General features: G+C 51.3%; 2 protein-coding genes across 2 annotated transcripts in view; one reads left to right on the top strand and one right to left on the bottom strand.

Annotated features, from left to right (window-relative positions):
- Window positions 1-168: 168 nt before the first annotated feature.
- Window positions 169-8,504, bottom strand: DUOXA1 (dual oxidase maturation factor 1). Its single transcript, XM_032856606.1, has 7 exons — window positions 8,471-8,504; window positions 3,395-3,571; window positions 3,006-3,063; window positions 2,531-2,665; window positions 2,099-2,312; window positions 1,634-1,851; window positions 169-938 (listed from the first exon to the last, which is right to left on the bottom strand). The coding sequence occupies exons 1-7, from the start codon at window positions 8,492-8,494 to the stop codon at window positions 682-684; spliced, it is 1,083 nt and encodes a 360-aa protein (XP_032712497.1). The 5' UTR covers window positions 8,495-8,504; the 3' UTR covers window positions 169-681.
- A 918-nt stretch (window positions 8,505-9,422) lies between these two features.
- The window catches only part of DUOX1 (dual oxidase 1), a 33,046-nt gene continuing 18,930 nt past the window's right edge, over window positions 9,423-23,538 (top strand). Inside the window, 17 exon segments of the mRNA XM_032856604.1 lie at window positions 9,423-9,505; window positions 11,287-11,395; window positions 13,648-13,731; window positions 13,922-14,086; window positions 15,808-15,995; window positions 16,141-16,224; window positions 16,226-16,343; window positions 16,500-16,666; window positions 17,094-17,154; window positions 17,326-17,422; window positions 18,610-18,700; window positions 19,689-19,791; window positions 20,045-20,217; window positions 21,368-21,543; window positions 21,728-21,846; window positions 22,452-22,589; window positions 23,256-23,369. Coding sequence (XP_032712495.1) covers window positions 11,338-11,395; window positions 13,648-13,731; window positions 13,922-14,086; window positions 15,808-15,995; window positions 16,141-16,224; window positions 16,226-16,343; window positions 16,500-16,666; window positions 17,094-17,154; window positions 17,326-17,422; window positions 18,610-18,700; window positions 19,689-19,791; window positions 20,045-20,217; window positions 21,368-21,543; window positions 21,728-21,846; window positions 22,452-22,589; window positions 23,256-23,369 — 1,936 coding nt within the window. The 5' untranslated portion in view covers window positions 9,423-9,505; window positions 11,287-11,337.

Raw genomic sequence — 23,538 nt, 5'->3', positions numbered from 1 at the left:
GTCAGCAAGGCATTAAAATGTAAATCCTGGGATTTTTTTTTTTTTTTTTTTTTTTTTTTTTTTAGGTCTTTGGCGAGACCTACAATCTTATTTGGCAAATTTGAGACGTGAAGCTTAAAGATAATGTAGCACATTCGGTTAATATTAGACCTGGGACAAGAAGTTTGGTTTCTTCTGCTGCCCAGGGCTTTCATTGTACCAAGAGATCACACAAGTAAAAGAAGGACAAAAGGGACCCAGGTAAAAGGAAAATAAGAGGTACAGAGGGATGAGGGGGACTACTTGGGAACCACATTGTAATACCCCCACCACACACACACACACACACACACACACACACACTATGTAGATGAAGCAAAGTTTCAATAAATGGCCCCTCAAAGAGGCAGGGCATCAAGGGAAGACAGGGTTGCTGTGCAGAAATGGACAGCACCTGCTTGCTTTTAACATGGAGACAGGATTTATAGGCAGCCCCAATGTCTGTTTAGCATATTAGGGCTTTTTGTTTGTTTTTGTTTTTACACCAGTAGGAAGAGGCTCTTTTTCTGACTCCACCTACAGATTGGGGCTGGGGACAGATGGGATATAACCCATCCTGCAGTCCGTTCTGGTAGGTTGATGGGGCTCCAATGATATCTGCAACCAGACTGGAAGTCCAGGTGTCCACCAGGGAGAAGAACCTTATAGGGCACAGTCAGGCTCTCTGTGATGCTCCTCCTTACAGCATGCCTCCGAGTAAGCTTCTGACAGAGGAATGTCCTGGGGCTCAGGACTCTCAGCTGTGGACCGGTATCGTGGGCTCAGGAGTCCCCCTTCCTCAGGATTCCACTCCAGTGCAGGATCCTCGCCTGTACTCTGGTTGAAGAAAGCCTTCAGCCTCTGGGGCTGCACCTTGTGGGCCACTGCCATGGCCAGGCCGAGTAGCATACAAAGCAGTCCTGGGGATGAGACAACAGGTGTCCTGCCTTGGTGATAGTAATGCCCTCCCAAGGACATCCTCTCCCAAGAGCATCAGAACAACTCTAAGAGAATTGCTGGAGTCCCTGTTTCAGGGCAACTTGGGCTCAGAGCAGTGACTGACTTAGGGTCATATGGCTGGTGTGGCTCTGTTGTTCTGAGTTTGAGACTCTAAGCCCAGTGCTCTTTGCATTACATCTCAAAAGAGAGAGAACTCTGAAAACAGAGAACCCTGGGGGAAAGGCCAAGCACAGAGGAGGAGGCATGAGAAAGGGCATGAGAGAAGAGGAGAAGAGAAGAAACTGCAGGACAATTTAGGACTATGTGAGGCAGGGGAAGAGAAGGATGGGGGACACAGAGAAGAGTGTTTAGTGGAAGTGAGCAGGGACATAAGACTGGAAGATTTGGGGAGGGGGTGGGTGAAGAGAGAGTGAGGGGCTGAGGGAAATGACAGAGCCAGAAGACACAAGGAGTAGGCATCTATGGAGGTGAAGGGGGTCGAAATTGGGAGAGAAAACCCAGAGATGAGTGATGTAAGAGAGATGGGGCTTTAACGAGAGGAAAGGCATCCTGGCCCCCAGAGGCAGACCCTCAACCCCCACCAATATGGTGGTCCCTGGCCCTCCCTCCCTGCCATTAAGCCCTCCAGTGTCTGGTCTTCAGGGCTGCACCTCACCTGTGGTCAGTGTGAGCCAGAAGGCAGGCCCATGGTGAGTGTGCAGCGTAGCAGTACCCAGGCGCAGGGCACAGGGTGATGTGAGTGACGTGGCCGTGGAGAAGAAGAGCAGTCCCAACAGCTGGAAGACGCCTGTGGCCAGCACCATGTGGCCACCGTAGACCAGCACGGGCATGCACAGCATCACGTTGGCCAGCAACCAGCAAAGGAAGGCCACCCTGGAGAGCCAGGACCTGTTGAAGGCTGGCCTGGACACCTCTACTTGGAAGGGCCCAGGTGGAGGCTCAGGGATTCAAGCATACCCCAAAGAAGGGAGATAGGGATTTCTGCCTATAGGTTTCCCAACCAAGCACTGTGGGGCTGGTGCCACCCTGTCCCACCAAGGATTTCCACATAAGTGAAAGAAAGATGGGTAGAAACTCCATTCCCGGGTCTAGGCCAGCAAGGCCTCCATCCCAACCTCACCAGAGCATGGCTGAGGTGTAGTGTCCCGCCAGGCGGTACTGGCCATGTAGACCACATGGGCTGTTCGGGGTGAACTTCTCAGCCAGGTAGAGCACGGGGTCTGGCAGCCCTTTCTCCAGTGCTTTTGTGTACTCCTCGGCATAGTTTTCACCCAGCCGCCAGGTGAACTTCTCATTGTAATTGATGGTCTCATTCAGCTGCTGCACTGGGGTCCCTGGGGAATGGAGCAGGTGTGCTCAGCAGGAACCCCAGGACCAGAGTGGGCATTTGCCTGGGTAGGGGCTCATCACATTGGACAGAGGTACAGGAGCTGGTCTCAGTCTCTGGAAATTTCCCTTCCTACCATCCCCACCCCCATCCTGTAGATCCAAATTAGATCCCAAAGACACAGAAGAATCTTCTCCTCCCTCCCAGGTTAGAGCCATCCCTCACCTGTGAGTGTAATGTTGACTCCTCCCAGACCAACCTGCAGCCCCACATCAGCGCTGATCCATTTGGAACTGAAGGCCTTGTATGATGTGTTGGTGCTGACCTGGCCAACGAACCACTCGGAACTGAAATTCACAGCTGGGGTTGGAGAGGTGGACATGTGGGGACTCAGTAAGGTCCAGGCATTACTGGGTTAGAGTCAGAAGGAGATCTACAAGGGGTCTAGGTCTGTTTTGCTCATAATTAAATATCTGTTAACTAGATCAGGGTCTGAATCACTGTTAGTTTGTCAATAGTATGTTTGCCCAAGATGAACAAAGGGTCAGAACCCAAGATTTCCTTTGGTGACACTCTGCTTACGGCCCTCTCACCCCTCCCTCCCCTGAAGCAGAAGATGCCATGAGGAAACAGGGAGAGGAGAGGCTGGCTGCAGAGGGAACTAGATGGGACAGAGGCAATTGACCAGGATTATACTCACCCAGGATCACAGCCCCGATGAATAAGCTGGTCACCACCCGCAGCAGCCAGAACAGCCTCTGAGTCACAGGGTAGGTGGGGTTAGGGACGAACACCCTCCTTCCAAATCCACCCTTTCTCTTTCCAGACTTGGGTGTGTGTGTGGGGGGTTTTAAAACTGGGGTCACTTGGTCAATTGTGATCAGAGTGTCTGGCATGTAATAGGTGCTCAATAATTATCCACTGAATCAATGAGTAGGAAACTCCCTCCTGGGGGTGGGGGTGGGTGACACTTTCTCAGGACTGAAGTCTCTTTCCTGAGTCTGGTTGTAGTCAAAGAGTCTGGCCCCCTCACCTTGAGGCCAAGATCTCTCTGGGGCTGGGGTCTCCAGGGCTGGGCTTGTTTCTCACCATCTTGCCCCGAATGCCAGGCAGGATGATGATGAAGGTGACCAGTGCAGTCACAAAGATGGCAACGATGACGGCCAAGGTGGTATCCATTGGGAAGATCGGCTTACGGCCCACATAGAAGGGGAATGTGTGTCCCAACGTAGCCATTTTGCCAGGGTTGTGCAGGGGAGGTGTATGCTGTAGGACAACAGGCATGTATGTCTATGTGCCAGGCACTGTTCTTGGTGCTGGAGATACAGCAGAGGATAAACTAGCCCAGGTCGCTCAACTCTGGAGCTCACCAGACGCTACTGCTACTGCCATTCCTCCGCCCCTCTGCCATTCATCTCCCTTTGTTTCGACTGTGAGGGCACAAGGGTCTTGGTCTGATCAGTCTCTGTTGCCCCATGCTCCTTTCCTAACCTGCAGATCCCCTAAATCAGGGACCCAACTACCCTCAAGCGTTCTCTGCTCCCTCTGGGACTGTGTTAAGAAATATAATTCTCTTTTATCTCTCTCAGGCCTCCAGCACAATCAGACAGATCACAGGACATAAAAAGATCTATGTTTACTATCAAGTGAAGGCATAAGGGTGAAAGATGGTATAGATTACAAAAAGTTGGCTTTCCTTCTCAGTCCCCAAAGAAACAAAGGCCAGAAAGCATTGCTAAGTATCTAATCCAACTACATCATCAGAGGACTGATTCCCAGGCCTGGCACGGCTCACACTGGTCTGTCCAGCTTTCTCCAGCACCCTGGCTCCTGCTCTGGCAGCTCCAGAATAAACAAATTAACTGAGTTCACTTTATCTTACAGTCAATGATCCCAGCTCTGCCAGTATCCCTGTGTGTGATCTGTACTGGAGCCTTGGTTTGCCTGGGAGGCTCCTTTATTTATAGTCTGACCCGGTAGTGTCTTGTTAAGCGATGTAGTGAAAGAATAAGTTTGGAGTTGTGCAGCTCTGTGTCTGATTTCAGCCTCTGCCACTTCAATAGATGGGAAAAAGGGGACATTTTATTGCTCCATTTATCTCTTTATCCAATCCTTCTTGGAGGGAACCCTGGGCTAGAATCAGTTCTGGGTCCAGTTCTATTCCTCACTAACTTTAAAACATTGGGCAGTCAAATGACAACCTCCCTGGCCCTTGTTTATGATGCTCATCTACATTTGTTTATGATGCTCTCCAGCTCCACTCTATTTCTAAATTCTGTGATTCTTCTTTAATACTTTGTGGCTCCCAACCTTCCACTCTCTTCCTCGGCTGGCCACCTCCTATGCTGTCTCTGAGGTAGCATAGTGTCAGGCAAAAAGACAAAGTGACAGTTTTCTTTTAATCCTGTCTTTTGGACAAGTCACACAACCTCTGAGTCTCAGTTTTCATATGAAGTTTGTTTGTTTGTTTTTAATTCTTCAATTCTTCCATTCCAGAGGAACAAGTATCTCTTTTCCTCCTGGGCTCTCAGTCCAATCCTGCCTGCCTTCACTACCACCTTTCTTATTAGCCATGCCCTTTCTCTTTACAATTTTTCAGCTTCTCTTTCGCTGCTGGCTCCTTCTTCCAGGGATATGTGTAAATTTCTCCCATCTTAGGAACACAAAGGAACACAAGCACAAAGACTCTCTCCCTTGACCTTCTTAGTCCCCTCCAGCTACTGTCTTATCCCACTCTCCCCTCTTCACAGCCACGCTTTCTGGAAGAACAGACTATGTTGGTGTTTTCACTGCTTCATCTCCTTACCCATTGCAGTCTGGCTTCTCTCTCCAAGAACTCTCCAACTTCTCCATTAGGTTACCACAGGCTAAATCCAAAGGGAAGTTTTCACTTCCCATCCTTCTTGACCTCCCTGTGGTATTTGGCATGTGGAAGTTTCCCTCTTTCTTGTCCTCTTTAGACCTCCATAACACCATGCTCTCCTGGGGTCTCCTACTTTTGGTCATTCCTTTTGTGGCTCCTTGGCCAGTCCTTCTGAAATGTTTCTGTTTCCCAAGAATCTGTCTCGGTTTTTTCTTCTAGCACTCTTCATGATGCCCTGAGCAAACTCATTTATTCCCGTGGCTGATGCATCTCAAATATATGTCCCTAGGTAGACCTCTTACCAGGGCTCCAAACACAAAAGGTCCAATTACCCTGTTGACATTTTCACTTGGCTTTCACATGGATGCCTCAGATTTAACAGTTCCCACACTGAATTCACTGTCTCTGCTCTACTTTTTATTCTGTTTTGTCTCTTTGGTGGCATCACCACTGTATCAATAAAATAAATCAGAAAGCTAGAGCATCTTACCTCCTAAACATTTCTTGAAACCATCCATGCATTTCCTTCTCTACTGCCCTAGTTCAGCCTCATATCATCTTGCCTGGTGCCAGAACATTTTTTTTCCTAGCAAGCAAATATAATCCTTTTACTTCTTTGCTCTGGGAGAGCAGAGATTAGACTTCAATCACAATCTCACAATCCCATATGAAGTCCTCTGTAATCTGATCTCACCTCTCATTGAGTCTCTGTCTTTGGCGCAGCCTAACCTCCAGACATACTGAATTATTGGCCTCTTCCTGAATCTGACATGCTCTTTCAAGTCTTCATGCCTTTGTATCTGCTTTTTCCTCTGCCTGGAATGCTCTTACCCGTTAGCAAACTCCTTTTCACCCTTCAAGTCTCAGCTTGTGTTACTTCCTCTGTGAAGTTTCCTCTGACACTATTGGGCCAATGTGGATGTTCCCACCTCTAATAATCTGATTACATTTTGAATACACCTAAATGATCACAGTAATTACACCCTATTGTAATTGTTTGAACATTGGTCTTCCCATTAGCTTCTAATCTCCATCTTTGCATTCCCAGCATGTAGCATATACTACTCAGTCTGTGGGGTGAATGAACGAATATATGAACGAGTGACTTCCTCTCCCTGGAGGTGGCATCCTCTATTTCACACACAAGAGGGAGCTCTAGAAGGTATTAAACTGTCATTCAACATTGTCACCAATATAGGGCTAAGATTGGGCAGGAAGGGATTTGACCAACCCTGTCCATTTTTAGTGCTTTCACAAAATTTTGAGAGCGCCTCTTCCAGTAGTTGGAATCCAAAGCATGAGTGGTCATGTTTAATCGAATCTGAAACATACATTTCAACTCTAGCTGAAGATAAATTATTAAGAACTTGTAACTTATCTTTTATAAAATGTGATATGCTACTTATTTTATTTATTGGCTTAAGAATATTTTATCTATGACACCTAGACTGAAGCCATTACAATTGTGATAGAAGGCTATATTTTTAAGAAAAGTCTATAAAATGTAAAACATCTTGGGTAATAAGGTAGGAAGATAAAGCAAGTTTCCTGATACTATGAATATATTTTATATGCCGAATTTTCAAAAACAAACATTTGCAATACAAGCAAATAAAGTGTAATGTATTTGGGTTAGTGTTATGTGTTAGCATTATTCCTACATATATTTTAATGGGAGTTTATAAAATATTTTACAAGAATGGCTCATCTCTATTAACATCATGCTTCAAAGAAACACTAACAAAAGTCTCTCTAAGTACAAAAGAACAATGTTAACTTATTTCCATTCTCCAGAATATTTATTAAAGATGACTAAAGGAAAAAGATAGTTGGTGGATAAAATTCACCTTCTTTAATTTCTTCTTACTTAACTTAATGAATTAGGTTTTCCTTAATCTGCATCCCCTAATCTAAAGTTAATTTTGGATGACCCTGACCCCAAATTAGTTTTAATTTATGAAGGTAACAGGCTTCCTGCATGAAGTGGTGGGACTGAAATGAAAAGTCCCTGTGCCCAGCCATCCTGCTCTTCCTACAAAGCTTGTAGTTTCCCTCTGGAACATTTTCCTCCTTGGCTTGCCAAAGAGGGTCTGACAGTAGAATTTCCTCCAACCTGAGAAAAATCTCTTGTCAGTCTTCACTTAGTTCTCCCCTCGCTCACCACCATGCCTGGCAGATATACACAATGGACACTGATATAAATAAGACAAGATACAGTCAGACATACACCTATAATTTCATGTACACAGAAATCTAGACACAAGAAGTAAGTAGTTCTCAGTAACATAGAGAACTGGACACAGAAGCCCTCAATTAGAGGCCCCAGTGACAAAACTGAGGTGCTTTCTCGATGGGCTGGGCCAATCCCCACACTCAGGTCTTCCTTCCTCCCTGGCCTGGAGAAGTAAGGGTCACTTTTTCCCCTTTCTGAACTCCTTTAAAATACTGAAACATTTCTAATGCTCAGTTGTGTTTCAGACAGTTATCTAAACTTTACCTATCTCAGGTTGAAGTGGGGTTCCTGTGTGTGTGTGAGGGGTGGGCAGGAAATAAAGTTATACATCTTTAAGAAAATTTAGCCTGGTACAGTTGGTCTTTAGTATTCAAAGTTGTCACATGCTTTCTTAGTGCTCTGTGGCCCCTCTTGTAGCCTCCCTCTGCCCACATCCCCCATCTTCTGGAACCCAGAAAGACTACGAATTCCCTACAAAGGGGGAATGGTTGACATGGCTGGAGTTGCCACAAGTTCTGGTTGATGACACACAGCTACTAGAATGTTGATGACACACAGCTACTAGAATCTCTGGTTGGGGTTGGTCCCATTCAAAGTTTACAGCTCTAGCTGGCTATGGGGACCCTGTCAGGAGCTCCTGTCCCGGCCTCTTCTCTTGAAGAAGGCGTGTGGACATTTGTGTGTGTGTTGTTGCACTAAGTGTTGAAATAGAAGATCTGAAAACTGGGGTTGGGCAGGAATCCCCAGTAAGGGCTGACGTGAGTAAGGAGTCCCGGGGTGCTGAATCATGCAAGTCAAACTATCTAGTCTCCAGGTAAGCCAAGATAAGGATCCCATGTCTGTAAACCTAGTGGCATTTATGGCCTTCTCTTCATTTCTTACCAAGGCTCCTTTGAGGAACTGGCTCTTGATCTGAACTTGCCCTTGGTTGGATGCCGGAAGTACGCCCCTAGGGGCCGGGGCAGGGACTGCACTCTAAGGCTCCCTTCAACATCCACCCCCCAACAGGGACCGCACCGACCCCAGCAGCCCCATCCCCGCCACTCACACCCGGACCACTGTTTCCTACCTCCGCGTCTCGCAAACGATGCATGCGTGGCAGCCCGCGCGACTCGCCTCCTCCTTGTGGAACCTCACGGGCAGCGCTTCTGAGGGTGGGTTTAGGGCGGGAACTAGGGCCCGATGTTCTGTCACCGAAAACGCACTCCCCTTTTCTCGGCGGAGCTCGCGTCCCACCCCCACGCTTCTCTTAATGCACTGAAGGACCAGGCTTCGACCGGGCAAACCGGGTCCGGGGTGCTTCCCCGCCCACCACTCCAAGTTGCTCTCAACCTTCCCAGACCGCACCCGAGGCTCTGAGGCACTGCACAGCCCCCACCCCCCTCCTCGGCCTGGGACAGAGGAGGGACGGCGCACAAGAGCCGTCCCCTCCGCAGCCATCCCTCTGGCCCCCCTCCTCCTGCCCCCTGCCCCAACCCCCGGCGGCTCCCGCACAAACCTAGCGATGCAGTCCGGGGACCGGCGGGGCGCGGGCGGGCTCTAGGGCCTGAGACCTCCGAGAGCTCAAGAGGAACCCTGCGGGGGGTGGGGGGCTGTTGGTTAAGCTTGCCACAGACTCTTTCAGGGTCTTAGGACGAGTGCCTTTCTTGGACGCCTGGCCTGGACTGCCGGCATTGACCGATCCTCTTGGTCTCGGAGCGCACATCCGAAGGTGTGGAGAGTTTGGGGGAGCGCCTCCCCCGTCCCCCCACGCCCGCTCCCCAGCCACAGCAGACTTGCCCCTTTCGCTGTCCAAGTGGCCGCACTAGCCGAGCCCTCGCCACGGACCGGACCCGCCTGAGCCCTGCGAGCCGCCGCCGTCTCACCTGGCGAGTCCCGGTCCCCTCGGAGTACCTCGGCGGGTCCCCGGCGCGCTGGCTGGTATCCCGCCCCACTCCGCCCCGCCCCGCCTCAGAACCCGCCGCGCAGTCCTTCTTCACCCCCAGCCCCGCCCGCGCCGCGCAGAGCTGCGGAGAAAGCCGGCCGGGAGCGGGCGTCGCGGCAGCGCTGCTAGCGGGGAGGAAGCCCATCCGCCCTCGGGGGTCCAGGGACGCCGCCGCCACAGGTCAGACCCGGACGGCCCGCGGGCCTAGGTGCTCCGGGGGAGGGTCTCCGCCCGCGTGGCTTCGGCGGAGCGTGCCCCTGCTCCGCCAAGCTTTTTGAGGAAGGGGAATTCTAGCCTTGGGCCCCCTGCGCCTCAGTTGTTAGCCTGGAGCTAAAATTGAGCCTGTTCAGACCTCTTCCTTCCACACCTCCACCACCAAAGTTTTGGGTTCTTCGAGAACTGGGAATGCTGGGTGGCCTGGTTTGCTTGGGCCTAAAGGATCTCTGCGGAGGGACATCAGGGAGGTAACTTTGGGCTTTTAAGAGTCCAGGCTTCCCCTCAACCTTCCCTTGGGACCGGACTGGAATCCCTATGGCCTTGGCTTATATTTCTCCCACCTCAGGGTCACCATTGTAGGACTTCAGGCTGGAAAAGTAGCCATGTGGGACAAGCACAAGGTAGGCCTGTGTTCCCTCTGGAGTTCTGCCATGGCCTGCAGCTTCACTGCCCTGTCATAAGGTTATGCCCTCCACTCAAGGCTGTTAGAAAGTTATTGAACCAATGTTGTATAAGTCATTGTGGCTACCCACCCGAAAGGAGTGGTTATTAAGCATGCCCACATTCCTCTTCAGGTTTATCCCCACAGCCGGGCCTGAAAGTTCACTGCATGCTTTTCCCGGCTGAGTGGTCTCTGGGGCCCAGATCCTGAAGACACAGTGGAAGGAGGGAAGGGGCAGAGCATCCTAGATCAGGGAAGGACCACCGTGACCAGTTCAGCATGCCCATCCTTATGACTTCAACCATTCAGGACCCTGCTTTTCATGCACTATCAAAGGTCACCATGTGGACAGTCTCTGGGATGGAATGGGTGGAGTGCTGACATTTTGAGTTATGACAGGGCCTAAGGTTTTTCACTTGTTTAATGGGAGATGGCAAGTTGGGATGAGCTCACCCTCTGGGACTAGACAACCTGTTCAGGAGTCCTAAGGGTTTGGTTTGAGATAAGGCTTTCTCTGATAGTTCCCCAGTCCCACCCCCAGCCCCCAGTTTCTATGCCACCTTTGGAAGGTCTTTACTGGTCTGAGGCACTTCCTGTGCCAGTCAAGAGTCCCAGCCTGAGTCCCCTGCTGCCTCTGTTTCCCTCTTGTCCCTGGGTGATTTGTTAGCCTAGGGAGAGAGAGCAGAAAGCTGGCACCAAAGACAGGAGAGGCTGGCACTGTATTCTTTGAGTCCACCAAGAGGAGCCTAGCTCCAACTCACCCTCTGTCTACATCACATTTATATAACACCTGTTGCCATTCTTGCTTTGTTCAGCCTCATTCTCACATTCGATTCTGGCAACCATGCTAGGAGATAGACAGTTCAGGCATGGTTACTCCCATTGCTGGGAGAAGTAACCAAGGTCCAGACCAGGTAAGTGACCTGCCTAAGACCACACTCGTGGACTAGCAGCAGCTCAGTGTCCTGGCCCCCAAGTAAGGCTCTGTCCAAGGAACATATACTTCAGGAAGCTGCCAAAGCAAGATGTTTCAGTTAATCTAAGAAGGTAAGTCCAGGAAGGCAGAAATTTCTGTCTGCTTTGTTCATCACTTAATTTCCAGCTCCTAGGTCAGCCAGTGCCTGCTACTTGTCAAATGTTTGTTGAGTGAGTGAAAGATGATTGGGAGACCAGGAGTCTCCTGCTCTTTGCACCCCACTGTGGTATTGGCCCAGGCCACATGTAGATTCCCAGGGACCTTCAGAGGCCCTGGCCTGACTCTCCTGAATTGCTGGGACTCATTCTTCCTGTTCTCTTCTTCTAGGGTCTCCATTTTAGGGTGCTTTAATATCTGAGCCCAATTATCATATTCATCATGGGTTTCTGTCTGGCTCTGGCATGGACACTCCTGGTCGGGTCATGGACGGCCATGGGTAAGTACAGATTGAAGAAGTATAGCTAGGAGCAGAGGAACCCTGCTCTGTCAGCATTTCCTATTTCATTCCTTACAGTCTGAAGGCCCTGTCTCTCTTCTCTGTCTTTCCTCTTTCTTCATAAAGTAAGGACCCCTGATCCCAAATGGGAAAAGACTGATGAGGCATACAAGATAATAAAGGATCCTGTGGTCAGACTAGACCAAAGCTGAAGGGAAGTCACCAATGTTTCAAAACAATATGAACAAAACAAAAACAAAACCAAAAACAAAACCAACCAACCACCACTACTAATATGAGCAGTCCGTTTGATTTCATCTTGTTTCTGTCAGCTTTGGACAGTCTCTTACTAGACTCTGAGGCCATTCTCTGAAGTCTGGGTCTCTGAGAAGGAAAATAGATTTAAAATGCTACAAGTTAGGTTAAAAAAGAGCCAGTTCCTGAAGTGCCTGGGTGACTCAGTTGGTTAAGTGTCTCCCTTCAGCTTGGGTCATGATCCCAGGGTCCTGGGATAGAGCCCCACGTGTCTTTGTTGAGCTCCCTGTTAAGCAGGGAGTCTGCTTCTCCCTCTCCCTCTGCTTGTGCTCTCACTCGCTAGCTCTCTCTCTCTCTCTCTCTCTCTCAAATAAATACCTACCTTTTTTCTTTTTTTGAGAGCCAGTTCCTTATCATCAGGGGCAGGTGGGGGAGATAGAAGAAAAGGAAGCATAGAAAACCTTTGGAAAGTCCTATTCTGAATGAAGGCAATAGACCCCTACAGCTTCTCCCAGGACAGAGCTGTTTCCATTCTCATTCCTTCTAGCTCTCTCTTTGCCTTGACCTTGGATTTTCTTTTTCTTGTTAGCTCTTGCCACTTATTCCCAGGAGGCATTCTCCCTTTTGCTCTCCCCCAAAGACCCTCCTCCCCCTTGTTCTGCCACCAGTTCATCTTTCTTTTTTTTTTTAAACGTTTATTTTATTTATTTGACAGAGATCACAAGTAGACAGAGAGGCAGGCAGAGGGGGAGGGGAAGCAGGCTTCCCGCCCAGCAGAGAGCCCAATACGGGGCTCGATCCCAGGACCCTGAGATCATGACCTGAGCCGAAGGCAGAGGCTTCAACCCACTGAGCCACCCAGGCGCCCCCAGTTCATCTTTCTTTAGAGATCATATGTATGTAGCTGTGCCAGTTCCTGCCCCAAGTCCAGGATTCTTAGCTGAGGTCTTCACTCGAACATCAGAGCCTGAGTCATTTTCCTTCTCTGACCTTCTGATGAGTGAGTGTGCACAGGAGAGGAGCTCTGAGATCTTGTGCTTGGTCTGAGTGGAAAGACTATCAGGAATGGGTCTCTCTCTGGCTGATGCGGGTCCTCTGTTCTGTTCACCGAAGTGAGCAGAGAGAGAGCTTCCGCCCTGTAGCCTTCTAGTTTGGGGAGAGAGATCTGACTGGTCATCTGATCTACGGACCAGAAGGACCCCCATTCCACTTCTGATTCTGGATCCTTCCCTCTCCCTTCACTGCCTGAGTTCTTCCCTCAACAACTGAGTGCTCCCTCCCAGATCCTAGTTTTTGGAAAGTATAATAGAGTCAATAAGAGGAATTACATGAGGAACATGATGCCTCAAAAGAGGAGGGGCTAAGGTTATCCCATGACCAGGCAGTCCCTGATCTGGTCCCCACCCCAGAACCTGGAAAAGAGACCAGAGTAGCAACAGGCCCCAGAGCCACAGCCCCAGGGCCCACACCCTTGCCCTCGCTCTGCTGAGCAGGAGAGGGCTAAGCCCCTCTCCATACTTCCCCTACCCAGGGAGTGGTCACAGCATGACCTCTCCTTCCCTGGTTGGAAGAGTGGTTGGCTTTTGGGGTGCCGCTGGCTCCTGCTCCATATGATATCTTAAAGCTGGGAATGGTTTCTGTCCTGCCTTGTCCTGGCAGGAGGTGTGAGGGCAGTAGAAGGCTCCTGTGTGCCCTTCCACACCACCACTGTTCTCCAGCTCCATCTTGTTCTGGTTATTTGTCAGCACACACCGCCTCTGGCTACACCGCTTCAGTGCTCCCTGCCATGTTTCCACGAGCAGCTGGAAGACTGAGCTTGAGTTTGAATATCACTTTGTCCTCTGTTCTCTCCCTCTGCTGCCCACCTTCCACACTGTGCTGGGTGTCCACCTTCTGCTGCTCCTCTTGCCAGGCTCCCAAGAGCCTTATCCTGCAGGCTTGCCTGTCCTCTCATGCCCGGACTCGCCCAGCTGCCCCTTCTCTCTGTTCTCACACAGGAGCTCAGAACCCCATTTCCTGGGAGGTACAGCGATTTGATGGGTGGTACAACAACCTCATGAAGCACAGATGGGGCAGCAAAGGTAGGTGAGGGCCAGGTAGAGACAGCCCCAGGGGCAGGGTTGCCCAAAGGGGCAAGGGCTGGCAGCCACCAGCAAAGGCTCATCCATTCTTAAGGTTTTAGGATCTGTGGTATGGAGGGAAGCCTGGGAGAGAGGGGGCAAGGGAGCCCCACTGAGGATTTATCTTTGTCCCTACTCCCTCCTACCCCAGGCTCTCGGCTGCAGCGCCTGGTCCCAGCCAGCTATGCAGATGGTGTGTACCAGCCCTTGGGAGAACCCCACCTGCCCAACCCCAGAAAGCTCAGCAACACTGCCATGAGGGGCCCTGCAGGGCAGGCCTCCCTACGAAACCGAACAGTGCTGGGAGTCTTCTTTGGTGAGGCCCTCAACCTCTGGGGGAGGGCAGCCAGTAGGGTTGGCTGGACACCTCTATGTCTGAGTGGGGAGTCAGGGAGTGAGGGAGAGAAGTGATGGAGGATCTTAGAAATGCGGGTGAGAGATGGAGGGAGAGGCAATGAGATGGGGTATTCTTACCCAAAACTGGATTTGCCTCTTGGAGGGTATTGAGCTAAAAGACACATCCAAGCCAAGGATAGGAAGAGTTTTATTTAGAACAAGTAGGGGAGAACATGGAGGATATTTCTCAAAGCAGTGTCTTCCTGAATAACAACACTGAGGAACTTTTAAGCTAAGGGTCCATATGGATTCATGAAGGCACTTTTACAATGGGGAATTCCCCCTAGAATTTAGGCAAAAGTCATCTGGGAATGACAGAGTCCAGGTCTTCTTTTTTTTTTTTTAAACAATTTTCTTTTGGGACACCTGGGTGGCTCAGTGGGTTGAAGCCTCTGACTTCGGCTCAGGTCATGGTCTCAGCGTCCTGATATTGAGCCCCGCATGGCATCGGGCTCTCTGCTCAGCAGGAAACCTGCTTTCCCCTTTCTCTCTGCCTACTTGTGATTTCTCTGTCAAATAAATAAATAAGTAAATAAAATCGTAAAAAAAAACCAAAACAATTTTCTTTTTTTTTTTCCAGATTTTGTTTGTTTGACAGACAAAGATCACAAGCAGGCAGAGAGGCAGGCAGAGAGAGAGGGGAAAGCAGGCTCCCTGCTGAGCAGAGAGCCCCATGCGAGCCTTGATTCCAGGACCCTGGGATCATGATCTGAGCCAAAGGCAGAGGCTTTAACCCACTGAACCACCCAGGCACCCCCAGAGTCCAGGTCTTAACTGATGGAACTCACAAGGGCTAGCAAGGGTTGGCATCAATTGTCTGCCTTAAATTGATCTGATATCTGAGTGGGCAAAGGGGTTTAAATCCTGCAAAGATAACTCAAGAATGTGCTTTGGGCAAGTAGTCATAAAATCACAAGATGTCTGGGGCCTAAAATGACTTTTCTTAAGTCAATAAAGCTATGTCTTGTATTTCTTTTTCTGGGGAAGAAAAAGTACAGGGAGAAAGTCTGGTTGGAGGAGGCATAAATTTGCCTTACATTGAGCTGTTGATGGGACTGCAGGTAAAGACAGGAATATGACAATAATCTGGTAGGGACTCTTGGTGGGACCCTATTCTCACTCTTTGCCCCTGTGACTCCTAGAACAGTCTCAGGGCAGGGTTTTGATTTTGGCAAGAGGGTTGGTGGGTGGGTGTCAAAATGGGGATGCTAGGGTGGTTGGCCAGACCCCAGTGACTGTGGGTTGCTGCTCCCAGCAGGAATGCCAGGCTCGTGCTGGTCACCCAGGTTGTCTATATTTGATTCCCGGTGTCCAATGTTGCAGTGAGACTGGGAGATTCTCTGTGTGGGCTGCTCTCAGCTGCATGTTGGAGCAGGTGTTCCCAGCCCGACTGCCTAGGCACACTCACCAGGGCACCTCCCAGTTACCAAGGAGAAGACCAAACTGGCAATGAAAACAGTTTGGACCAGGGTGTAACAAAGGACTGGGAAGGGTGAAGGAGGTCAAGACTTGGGCTTGCCAAGACTGGCTGAGGAGTCTTTTGAAGCTTTGGGGGAAGTTGGGGAAGGCTTATAGATACTTGATGAAGAAGAGAGAATGGTCCTTAGCTGGTCCTTGCCCTCCCTCCCCTGTTGCGGACAGGCTACCACGTGCTCTCGGACCTGGTGAGCGTGGAGACCCCCGGCTGCCCAGCCGAGTTTCTCAACATCCACATCCCGCCCGGCGACCCGGTGTTCGACCCCGACCGGCGCGGGGACGTGGTCCTCCCCTTCCAGAGGAGCCGCTGGGACCCCGAGACGGGACAGAGCCCCAGTAATCCCCGCGACCTGGTGAGACTAGGCGGCCGGGGTCGCGGGGTCGCGGCCTGACAGGGCGGGGCGGGGAGAGGCTCCCACCCCCTCTCCCACCGACACCCGCTTCTGCTCCCCGACCCCCGGCTCACCCCGGCGGCTCACCGTTGCGGTGCCCCCGCAGACCAACGACGTGACGGGCTGGCTGGACGGCAGCGCCATCTATGGCTCCTCGCACTCCTGGAGCGACGCGCTGCGGAGCTTCTCCGGGGGGGCAGCTGGCGTCGGGGCCCGACCCCGCCTTCCCCCCGGACGCGCAAAGCCCCCTGCTCATGTGGACTGCGCCCGACCCGGCCACCGGACAGCGCGGGCCCCGGGGGCTGTACGGTGAGGCGGCGGGGCGGGCTGTGGCGGCCGGGGCGCGGGGCGGGCCGGGGCGGGCCGGGGCGGGCTGCGGGCGGCGGGTGGCCACATTGGCGGTCACTCCGCCGCTCACGTCCTCCCCTGCGGCCCCGGCGCCCTGCGGCCCCGCGTCGCGTGCAGCCTTCGGGGCGGAGCGAGGGAACCGCGACCCCTTCCTGCAGGCGCTGGGCCTGCTGTGGTTCCGCTATCACAACCTGTGCGCGCAGCGGCTGGCCCGCGAGCACCCGCAGTGGGGGGACGAGGAGCTGTTCCAGCACGCGCGCAAGAGGGTCATCGCCACCTACCAGGTCAGTCACACGCCCCGTCCCCGCCTCTCCCCGCTCGGTGACCACACACACACACACACACACACACACACACACACACACACACACCCGCTGCAGCGCGGGTGACTCCGCTGCCCCGCAGAGCCCTCCATCTTCACACAAACAGCCCCCAGAACTGGAGCTAACGTCTAGGAATGGACCCCGAAGATGAGGAGCAGGCCAAGGGCCATTATACACGAGACTTGGCTGTGGTTATTAGTTATTAGCCCACTGCCATCCCATGTTCCCAGTGGGGGACAGGCCTCTGCCCCTGTCCTGTTGGAGTTGCCTCCCTCCTGACTGCCCCTGCCTGGCCCTCACCTCCCACCTAAGCCTTCCTTGGGCTCAGATGGCTCTCAGCGTGGCTGCTCCAGCACTTGCCTCCCTTTTGTCCTGTCTTGACCCTCAGAACATAGCTCTGTATGAGTGGCTGCCCAGCTTCCTGCAGAAAACACCCCCAAAGTATGCAGGTGAGGGGAGTATGCAGGTGAGGGGATGCGGAGGGAGAATGGGGGAGCTAGCAGGAGTTTTTTGGATGGGGGAGAAGAGGTGCAGAGGGAGCAGGGAGAAGAGGAGGGGAAGAAGGGTCGGTGGTTTAAGGGCTAAATGTTACTGTCCTCTCTCTTCTCACCTTCCCCCAGGATACCGCCCTTTCCTGGATCCCAGCATCTCCCCAGAGTTCCTGGCAGCCTCTGAGCAGTTCTTCTCCACCTTGGTGCCTCCTGGCATCTACATGAGGTGAGGGCAAAGCATAAATGTCTGTGTGTTAGGAGGATTGGGGATGTCATTTGAGAAAAATCTGCCCTCAGGAGCCCTCAGGAAAGGATTATCAGTCTGAAGTGTGCTAATTTCCCCAGAGAACAGTGAATTTGGAGGGGGGGAGAAAATTGTTTAAAAAGACATCATTGTGGTCTTGAAGCACTTTGTGTCCATTTTCCTACAGCTGGTGTATGTATAACCCCCCAATTAAACACAAGCTAATTGAGGCTTAGAGGGTGAGTCACAAACCCTCCTGGTCTGAAACTTAGGTCTTGACACTACACTGGGGGCATTTGTAGCTATAAGCACAGGACCTGGGTCTTGTAAGCCTTTCTAGGGAATTATAATTTAAAAAGTGTGAGACCTGAAGAAAAATTTTGACTCCAAAATAATGAAAAGCAAACTTTAAACTAAAAATATACATATTTAATTAAATGTATATGGAACAAAACATCAGTTTGCTTTTTACAATTGCATTATAATTTGAAACAATTTGTTGGTTAGGAGCACCTGGGTGGTTCAGTCAGTTAAGTGGCTGCCTTCAACCTGGGTCATGATCCCAGGGTCCTGTGATGGAGTGCCGCATCAGGCTCTCTGCTCAGTGGGGAGTCTGCTTCTCCCTCTCCCTCTACACCTCCCCCCTGCTTATGCTTTCTCTCTCTCACTCTCTCTGTCAAATAAATAAATAAAATCTTTTTAAAAAATTCATAGGTTTGATTTTCTTACTCTGGAACAACTTTTAGATATGCCTAATGATAGCCAAGAAATCATAGCAGTTGACTTATCCATAGACAAGTAATTTCAAAAGAACAACTAAAAATCCTTTTAAAATCTTTTAACTCACATATATATGTGTATATATATATATATATATATAATGAATTCCGTCTTTGGGAATCGGGAGAGGAGGTGCTCTGAATAGAGCCCCAGGTTTGCGTGTGTGTGTGTATGTGTGTGTGTATACACTCAGTATACACACACACATACACACACACAGAAATGGAGAAAGAGATGGGGGAGGGGAATTATGTGGATGCTTTGGGTACATTTTTAAATGTTTACAATGGCCTGGCCTCTGGCTATATCCAGTCTTGGAGACCAGCACTGACACCTGACTTTAGGACCCCATGGCCTAAGTCATCACGCCCCCACTCTTTGCATTTCAGAAATGCCAGTTGTCACTTCCAGGAGGTCATCCATACGAACTCAAGTACCTCCAGAGCTCTCCGGGTCTGCAACAGCTACTGGAGCCGAAAGGTCAGCACCGGGGGCACATATGTGGGTGGGCGTGTGTGTGTGGTATGTGTGTATGTGTGCACATGCATTTGTGTGCATCTGTGTCTGAGGTATGTGATGCAGGTGGCAGTAGGGCCGAGGGAGCCAGGTGTACATGCTCAAAAACCAATCCTCCACCTCCACCTGAGGGCTGTGTGAGGGACAGTGAGGCCTGTGCAGGTGTGGCACTACATTCATTGCTTCCTTGTGGGTTTTTCTTCTCCTTTGTCAGCTCTGAGTCCCTTGTAGGCCTTGGAGTACCCCAGCCATCCCATCCCTCCCCCCCAAGGAAATGTCCCAGTAAAACATACCTAAGGCAGTGTGTGAATGTGTATGTTGAGGGGGGGAGCAAGGAGGAGGAAAGAATTCTGAGATTATCAGGGATAATCTGTCCCCCTCAAACCAGGCCAGTGTGGGTGAAGAGCATTGACAAATAATTTAAAACAAAATCTGATACTTTGTGTAGAGAAGGAGAGGTGGGAGGAAAAGGGAAAAGAGGAAAGCACAGGAGAAGAGTCACAGAGCTGAACTGAAGAAGACCTCAGTGTTCTCCTAATTGTTTTATTTTAATTTAACTTAAATTAATTTTATCCCTAATGCCCTTTTTATTAAGGGGAAGGCACTGAGTTCAGAGAGGTCCTGTGATTTGCCCGTGGTCATACACCTGTTCACTAACAGAGCAAGGACCAAGACCTAGCTGTTCTAGTGCCTTTGTCGATCATAATGTCAATTCTCCTAAGTGGAAGTAAAGTTTTAGATCCCTTGTGTTTGTGGGGACTTGTCTCCCAGCAGCATGAGCTTTGGATGGGGACATCACTCACCCTGAGTGAGGAATCAACCTATGGAGGAGGAATGGCCTGCTAGTTTTAGAGCAAACACCAGCACCGGGTGGGCCGAAGACATGCACTGTGGTGTGGGGAGATCCTGGCTGCTCAACCTCCAACCCCGCCCTCTCTCCCCATTCCCAAAGCATCCAAACCTGCAAAGAGCTGAGGACGTGGATGCGCTGCTGCTGGGCATGGCCTCCCAGATCGCTGAGCGAGAGGACCATGTCGTGGTCGAAGATGTGCTTGGTGAGGCTGAGGCTGTCCCTTCAGCCTGTGCCCTGCTGGCCCCTGGGTGGGGCTTCTGCTGGAGCTCCCATGTCAGGGCAGAGAGGGTGCCTGGGATTAGGAACCTGTACTCTTTAACTGCTGAGAGACCTAGTGACCATGATTCCCTCTGTGTGACTTCAGTCCCCCTGGGGCTGGTTGGAGCCTGGGTCCTGGACTAGTGTTGCTGTGGTGGCCCTGAGCTCCCTCAGACTCTCTGCTATTTCATCCCCAGATTTCTGGCCTGGACCCCTGAAGTTTTCCCGCACAGACTACCTGGCTGGCTGCCTGCAGAGGGGCCGGGATCTGGGCCTGCCCTCTTACACCAAGGCCAGGGCAGCACTGGGTCTGCCTCCCGTTACCAGATGGCAGGACATCAACCCTACACTCTCCCAGAACAACCACACGGTAAGGAGGCGTTGGGACCCAGAGGGCAGGGTGGGAAGGTGGAAGCACATTGGCCCAAGACATGGAAGGCAGTCAGTGAGATACAAACACTAGAGACAAGTCCCTGGGGAGAGGGGTGGGACTCACCCAGGTGGCATCCCAGTGTCATACACCATGATGGGAGTTACCAGACCAGCAGGATTTAGCAGTAGACCTTGTAACTCTGCAAATCTAGCAAATGTTTGTTGAGCATCTCTTGCATGCCAGGCACTTAATAGGCATTATCTCATTTGCTCTTCCAACAACTATCTGAGCAGGTGTAGAAGGTCCTTGACCCAGGGACAAGCTGTACTATTTTACACTTTTCTGATACTCAAGCTGCCTTTGGGGAGTCAACTGTCACGCCCTGAGCTATCGCCTGGGCAAGCGACGTTGCTTGCCATCAACAGACCAGTTCTGGTCACCTTACCGTCATGGCATAGTGACATTTCTACAGTTGCATGCTTGCTTTATTGCTTTTATCCTTACTGTTTTATAAGATTGTTGAAAAGTGGAGAATTTGAAAGGTTGATGAAGAAGCACTATGCACATGGGGCTTGTAAGCTTTATAAAATCAATATAAAGATAGGGATCACCGGGCACACCAAAAGTAACAAATCTTTATCTTAACTGGGCCTTGCTGGAATTAAGCTGGGCAAATGTTTGTTTACATTGCAGAGAAAAGAACTAAAGTAAAGGTCAGGTAGAAAGCGCGGCTCATATAATGTTGAAGTCTGTCTCCAAAAAGCAATGTATATGAAGGGATTTGATTTTTAAGAATTTTTTTAGCTCTCAAGAATAGAAACCTTTTCTAACACATCATTCTACCTTTCCAACTTTTGTACTGATTTTGATCCTCAACTTTCATACCTTTTTGAGAACAATCCACATAGGGAATTGGCTGCCCATTTTATTCCAACTTTCTAAAATAGGCAGCTGAGTCTGTGAGCGAGTTTCCATAAATGAGTTAACTTGTGTAAAGCACTCAGAATGGTGCCTGGGGTTTAATAAGTGAGTAATTGTCACTGTCATTTATTACCATCATCCCTGGGGCTGATCCCTGCAAACTACCTCTTTGCCCCAGGGTGGGTGCCAGGTCCTTGCACTCACTGCTATCCCTTCTTGGCCCCAGGTGCTGGAGGCCACAGCTGCCCTGTACAATCAGAACCTGTCCCACCTGGAGCTGCTCCCCGGGGGGCTCCTGGAGAGCCACGGAGACCCTGGGCCCCTCTTCAGCACCATCGTCCTTGACCAGATTTTGCGGCTGCGGGATGGCGACCGCTACTGGTTTGAGAACACCGGGAATGGGTAAGGCCTGTCTGGGTCCCTTCCTCAGACTTCATCTTGGCCTGGGCCCCAGGCCCTCTGTGTATAATGTCAGCAGCCCCTTGATTCCCAGCTGGCCTCCCCCTCTCCTTGGCCTCTCTGAGCCCTGGGCTAGAGCAGGCATTTCTCTCCCAATACAACATCTCCCCAACTCTCCCACCCCCAGGCTATTCACTGAGGAAGAAATCACAGAGATCAGAAACACTTCCCTGCGGGATGTCCTACTGGCTGTCACCAGCATGAACCCCAGTGCCCTGCAACCCAATGTCTTCTTCTGGCATACAGGTGAGTGGCCCAGGGGATGCTTGGAGTGGCCTGGGGTCTGGTGTCTCATCCCTCCTCTGCTGTGGGCCTGGTTCAGGTGTGGCTGGGCAGTAGACTTCAAGGAGGCAGTGAGTCATGGTTCTGCCCTTGGGAACTTTGGTTCTTGGCACCAAGGTGGCCACATGTGGCTGTGTAGTTTCCCTTCTGCACAGCCCCAGGGGGTACCCAAGTGGGAGCAAGACAGACTCAGAGAGACCTAGGGAGGAGACTCTCATCTGCTGGGCTGAGCCTGGGGTGGGTGTGATATCAAGAAGGCCCAGTGCAGTGAGGCTATCCTAATCCCACAGCTGTGACAAGGGAAGTGCTGTGTGTGTGTGTGTGTGTGTGTGTATACATATGTGTGTGTGAGGGAGAGAATGGCTGAGGCTCATTTTTTACCCCACTTGCTACCTCACTAGGCAAACACCCCATTCTTGGTATAATGACAAGGGTAAGCAGCTCCCACACCTCTGCTACCCAGAGGCCCCCCCACCCTATGTTTCCTGCTACCCTAACCTCCTCAGTGGTTCTGTACCAGAGCCTCTGGCCCAGCACCCTCAGAACTCTAGCTTCCTCTGCCTCCCCAGGAGACCCCTGCCCGCAGCCAAGACAGCTCGGCACCGAGGGCCTGCCAGCCTGTGCTCCCTCCATCGTGCACGACTATTTTGAAGGCAGTGGATTTGGCTTTGGGGTCACCATCGGGGCTCTCTGCTGCTTCCCCCTGGGTAAAAGTGATGGGCAGGGTGGTGTTGGGTGAAATGCGAAAGCTGAGGGGTGGTAGTGGGGTGGTTTCATCTAGGACACTGACCATGCAGAGTACTGTTTCTCTGGGTGTATGACGAAAACATCAGAGTAGGAGGGGACATGAGAAGTGTCTGACCCGCAGATAAGTCAGCTTCAGGGAAATTTGCCTTTCTGTCCTCCTGGAGTCCCTCCAGGGCCCCGGTTGGTCAGGAGCCACAGGGAATCCAAATCTCACAGTTACTTGCAGGAGCCTGGGCCTGGGAAACTGTCCAAGGCAAACCCTGCCTGAGAATCAGTTGAGAACTAGCTGGGGCAGAGGCTTGAGACTTAGACTTTGGCATGGCCACGTGTGAGTCCACCAGGAGCATGGCAGAGCAGGTCCAGTCTCTGGCACAAGGACTCTGGCCTTAGTCTCCAGCTGGCAAGGGACCTGAGTGGTGGAAGCCACAGAGGCTGTGCTGGTCTTTTGGAGGATACTCAAAGCTCCCTCCCTACCCTACAACCAGGGAGCTTCACAATTTGAGACAACTGAATGAGCTGACCTAAGAGGTGGGGAAAGCATGGGGTCTTGCCTGTTAAAGGGGCCACTGATCTCACCAGACCCCCCACCCCTTCCTCTGAACATCCTCCTGCCTCTGCCCACTCAGTGAGCCTGCTTAGTGCCTGGATTGTTGCCCGGCTCCGAAAGAGAAATTTCAAGAGGCTCCAGGGCCAGGACCGCCAGAGCATCATGTCTGAGAAGCTCGTGGGGGGCATGGAAGGTAGGTCTGGAGCCGCCAGGGCAGTTCGGGGGAGGACATGACTCAGAGCTGCAGACCACCCCCACCTCAGCAGCCTAAGGAAAAGGCCTCCCTTTTCTAGGCCTCAAGCAGATCAGGGCAGGTGGGAAGAGCCATGGAGGCATCAGGTGGACTTTGGACCTCGACTCCT

This window comes from Lontra canadensis, unplaced genomic scaffold (genome assembly GCF_010015895.1).
Source record: "Lontra canadensis isolate GAN:19392208 unplaced genomic scaffold, GSC_riverotter_1.0 scaffold12, whole genome shotgun sequence".
NCBI lineage: Eukaryota > Metazoa > Chordata > Mammalia > Carnivora > Mustelidae > Lontra > Lontra canadensis.
This window is presented reverse-complemented; position numbering and strand designations above follow the sequence as displayed.